Source organism: Emiliania huxleyi, assembly GCF_000372725.1.
Source record: "Emiliania huxleyi CCMP1516 unplaced genomic scaffold EMIHUscaffold_35, whole genome shotgun sequence".
NCBI lineage: Eukaryota > Haptophyta > Isochrysidales > Noelaerhabdaceae > Emiliania > Emiliania huxleyi.
In genome coordinates, this window is record NW_005199363.1 from 778,562 (window position 1) to 783,205 (window position 4,644).

General features: G+C 67.4%; 1 protein-coding gene across 1 annotated transcript in view; it reads right to left on the reverse strand.

The window, feature by feature from the left end:
- EMIHUDRAFT_208556 (hypothetical protein) overlaps positions 1 to 846 on the reverse strand; it is a gene marked incomplete at both ends in the record, with an annotated part of 2,832 nt that extends 1,986 nt beyond the window's left edge. The window contains 2 exons of the mRNA XM_005772977.1: positions 366 to 448; positions 681 to 846. Coding sequence (XP_005773034.1) covers positions 366 to 448; positions 681 to 846 — 249 coding nt within the window. The remainder of the gene's footprint in view (positions 1 to 365; positions 449 to 680) is intronic.
- Positions 847 to 4,644: the final 3,798 nt, after the last annotated feature.

The following is a 4,644-nucleotide window of genomic DNA, read 5'->3' on the forward strand; positions in this document are numbered from 1 at the left end:
CTGTGGGGGAGATATGGGGGAGATGAGGGAGATACGGGGAGATATGGGCCGCTTCTTTGCAATGTCGCGCTCTGGCCACAGAGGGTTAGGGTTAGGGTTAGGGTTAGGCTTAGGGTTAGGGTTAGGTGTCACGCTGCATCTGGTCACAGGGCGGCGGCGGCGGCGGCGGCGCGAGGCCAGTGAGGGGGGGTGGGCACTAGGTTAGGGGTGAGGGCGGGTGAGCGCGAGGGGGCGAGGGCGGGCGAGCGTCGGGGTGATTGGCCGACGGCGGGTGCTTCGCGGCGGGTGAGGCGGCGTTCGATCGCCCCGCGTGGCGATGGGGTCGCTGTCCGGAACTGTCTCGGAAGTGTCCGCGAGCGCCACACCTGGGCGAGCGAGTCGCGATCAGAGGTGGCCACGGGCTTCCAGTTCTTGTCCGCCTTGCGCTCGTCGAAGCTCTTCTGAGACGCTGCGGGGGAGGGCGGAGGCGGCAGCGCGATGAGTCCGTTTCAGTTCCGATGCGGGAGGAATCAAGCGGAATCAAGCGGGAGGAATCTGTTGTCTGGAGGTGCAGAGACGGGTCGAGGCGGCTCCGCTCGCGGCATGGAGGCAGTCAGACTCGCGACGGGTGCCAGGCAGCGAACAGACGGCTTCGGATCAGCGCGGTGCCCTTACGGGGTGGCACTACTGCGGCGGCGCACCTTGGTACATCGCATAGGAGGCACGGGCCTGGCGCGGGGCGGAAAGCAGAGCAGACGGCGCGGCAAGTGAGCCGGCGGCCACGGCGAACAGCACCTCGCGCCGTCCGGCGCGGGAAGGTGGCGGCTGCGGCGAGAGGGCTGCGGTGGCTACGAACGCGAAGAACATTGGCGATGCGAAGGTGAAAGAATTCTCCGTTGGCGCCGGAAGCAGGGGGGCCTCTCGGTCTCGTCTCGATTATATCTCGTCCGGCGTATTCTCTCGTGTCGACACCGCCAACCCTGAAGTTTGGGAAGAGAGAGACTTTTGGCGATTCTGCGCGGGGAGTTTTGTTGTAAAATTCTGCGTGCGAGGACACCAGCCAGAGATCCGTGAGGCTGCGTCACGAGCTCGCCTGCTCCGGCACCACCATCGGGTGGCCCGCCAGCCTCTCGACCGCGCGCGGGTTTGCCCTCCTCTCGAGCTTGAGCTTCCTCCGCACCTGTCGTTCCAAAGAGGGGCGGAGCTGAGGCAGGGCGCGAAAGAGGCCCCCGCGACGGTGCCGTGTGGCCGGCTCGCACCTCTCTGCTTGAGCGGTGCAGCGCCCTGCCGAGCAGCTCGTAGTTTGCGCCGTGCTCTCGCAGCGCGGCGTAGAAGCGCCTCGTCTCCGCGTCCGACCATGGCGACGCCGACGCCCGCTCGGCAGGCGCCGTCCCCGCGCCGCCGCCTCGCGCAGAGCCCTCAGCGCACGGCGCGTCGCCCTTGAGCGCTGCCCTCGCCAGCGTCGGCGTCGCGTGGAGGTGCTTCCTGCTCATGGGAGAGCGGACGGCTTGCTCATGGGAGAGCGGGCGGGTATAGGGCGGCTTCGTGGTCTCACACTCCCGTCCGCTACTGCACGCTTCCTGCAGGCCGACGCTTTCGCGGTGATGTCCCCTCCAAGCCGCAGCTGCTCATAATCGACGCCCAGGCAGGCCGCCTAGTCGCAAACGGCGGCCAGTCTGGCTACCGCCACATACTCGAAAGCCGCCCCGACGCAGCGCGCGTCCGGCTTGTACGAGTCGTAGTGCACGATTGGCGGCCGGCTCTCGCGCTGCGCGTCGCTTGACGGCGCGAGGGACAGCTGGCGTCGCTCGCCCCTCTTGGCGAGCCTTGCCGGTTCGAGGGCAGGGCGGTGAAAGGCGGGCGGGCGGTGAGTGCGGACCAGAGGAGGCGGCAGGTGGCGGTGGAGCAGCTCGGGTGGCGGATGCTACTAGCTGCCTAGCCTCTGCCAGCGGGCCGGTGCGTTGGTGAGGAAGAGGGTGTGCTCCGTGTCGAGGACAAAGAGGCCGCCCGCCGAGCCGTTGTGCGCGTCCACGACGTATTGAAGGTAGCACTGGTCGTCAAAGAGCCCCTCCGGCGCCTGTGGGCGCCGTCAACATACGTCCGCAAACAATGCGTAGTGCGTTTCGACGGCAGAGCCCTCTTGCGCCTCTTCCCATCGCAGGGCGGTGGGCAAACTGAGGAGCGTTTGCAGGCCTCCGGCGGTGCCAGCGACGGTGCCAGCACAGAGAAAGGGCTCCGCCTCGGGCGGGAGGAGGCCTCGCTCCTTGCGCTGCGCCGCGCAGATGGAGCGCCGCCGCGGGAAGTGGCAGTTGCCAGGGAAGAGGTAGGGCACGCTCGAGAGGACCACCGCACCGCCTGCGCGGCATCACTGTGACCGGCTTGTGAGCAATTGCGGCGGGGTAGTGAGTGCCACGTCGTTTGCCACGGATGCGCGGGACAGCAGGGCGGTGGCGGGACCGGTGTGCAGTGGTTGGTGGGTGTGGACGCCCACCGAGCGCGGCATAGGCGTCCCGGATGGCCTGTGGGCTTCCCACGACCAGCACATCCGCCGCGTCGAGCAGGAGGACCAGCTGCGAGCGCGGGAGTCTTCGCAGCACCGACACCCAAATGCGCATGCGCAGCTGCCAGCTCCACTCGCCACCGGCTGGAGTCGCGACGAGGACATCTTGCGACGGCGTCCCGTGCTCCAGCAGGGACCGCCGAAGAAGGGAGGCCTCCTGAGCGAGCGGCCGCCGCAGCACGGCGTTGAAGGGCGTGTGGACGAGGAGGATCTTGACCAGGCTCGGCTCGAGGCTGCCAGCGAGCGCGTAGGAGGGGGAGACTCGTGCGTCCAGCGCGTCCATGCGTTTTGAAACTTGCCACAATCAGCGGGACTAACCTGGCACGAGCATTTTCCCTGCGAACCCGCACCCCCCAGGGCTAGGGCTCTCTTGCCCGCAACCCGATACCGATCATCCGGCCCGCTGGGTGCGCTTCTTAGCTCCCCGGCCCTGGGTGTGAGGTTAATGTGCACTCCAAGTTGCTTCCAAGTGCGCACGCAGTTGTCGCACCCACAAACGCTTACGTTTGTTCAAAAGGGGGCCTGAGGTGAGTGCGAGGGACCTGTCGCGCCCACAAATGCACAGTCGGGAGCCGTCCGCCGGCCCGAGACTAAACGACAGGCCGGCAGGGCGCCTCCACCCCGTGAGAGGCCCTCCACACGCTCTCGTGCGGCGTCAGAGGAGTTCGTTGCACACATTGACGCCGTCCTCCTCAATTCAATTATCGCCCCCCCCGGGGGGGTTCCACTGGCGCATTGTTTTTCCGGGGGCGGGGCCTCACCTCGGGGGCCCCCAAATGGCCCCCAATTCCCCCCGAGGAGCCGGAGTGTCCCTGTTCAAAAAAACCCTCCCCCAAAGGTTCTCCCCAAGGGCCCGTTTATTTTAATCCCCCCCCCCCCCCCCCCCAACCAACCCAACCACGCAACCACCCACCACAACCCACAACAGTGATGTGGTCTGTATCAGGCTCGGGCTCCCCGTCTCACAGCGTCTCAAAAGAAAAAAATCGTGTTGGTCCTAAGCCCGCCGCGCCCCGATGACGTACCTTCTTCAAAAATGGCGCCGGCATTGAAGATGCCGAGCACGGACGCAGAAGCTGCTCCTGCGCCCCACTCGTCAATGCCTCCTGCCGATTCGGTCGCTGATGCCGATGCACACGACCAGCTCGGTCGACTCCAAGCAGGACGGACGCGCCGCCGCGTTCAGAAGCGGAATCGGCAGGTGGATCCTTGTTGTCTCTCCCCTCACCCCCGCTGTTGTCTAGACGCAGACGGTAAGGCCGATATGCTTCGTATCTTCGCCCTCGGAGTCGCCTCCGCCTGGCTTGCCGGACGCCAAAGCTGCGCGGCCCAGCTGCATCGGCGGAAGCGGCGGCGCGGCTCGCCGCTTGTGCTGCTCATCGCCTCCTGCCTCCGCTGCGTCGTCGAGCTGCTCGAGTTCATCCGCTGCGACCGCATCCCGTCCCCGATCGTCCGCACCGCCGCCCTCCCCCTCTGCTTGGCCTCCGGTGCGGCGGAGGACCTCTGGCAGGCCGCCGCCGGCGCCTCCTTGCACGCGTACTGCTCGCTGTACCTCGACCGAGGCGGCCAGCAGCTCGCTACCTCCGCGTCCGAGGAGGAGCGGGCAGCGCAGGCCCGCACTCCTTCGGCCCGGCAGCTCTCCTCGCGGACAGCCTCGTCGCCGCGTCCCAGGAGCCGCGGCGTCGGAAACCGGTTCGCCCTCTTGCTGTTGCTGCTCGCATCGCGGCCTGCAGCCTCCGCAGCCTCAGCACCCCCGCCGCCCTCCTCTCCACCGACCTCTCCCCCGCCACCCTCTGTCTCGCCCTCTCCTCCGCCGCCCTCCACCTCGCCCTCCCCGCCGCCCCCCTCCGCCTCACCATCTCCTCCGCCGTCCTCTGCTTCACCGTTGCCGCCGCCGCCGTCTGCCTCGCCCTCTTCCTCCGCCCCCCTCCGCCTCTACCGCTCCTCCGCCCCTTTCGTCTCGCCTTCTCTCTCTGCGCCCTCCGTCTCGTCGTCGTCTCCACCTCCCTCCTCCTCTCCCATTTCCGCAGTCGTCCTCGACCTCGACCTTCTCCTCCTCCTCTCCTCTTGCTCTCTCATTCACTCCTTTTCCCTCTGTTCTCGTC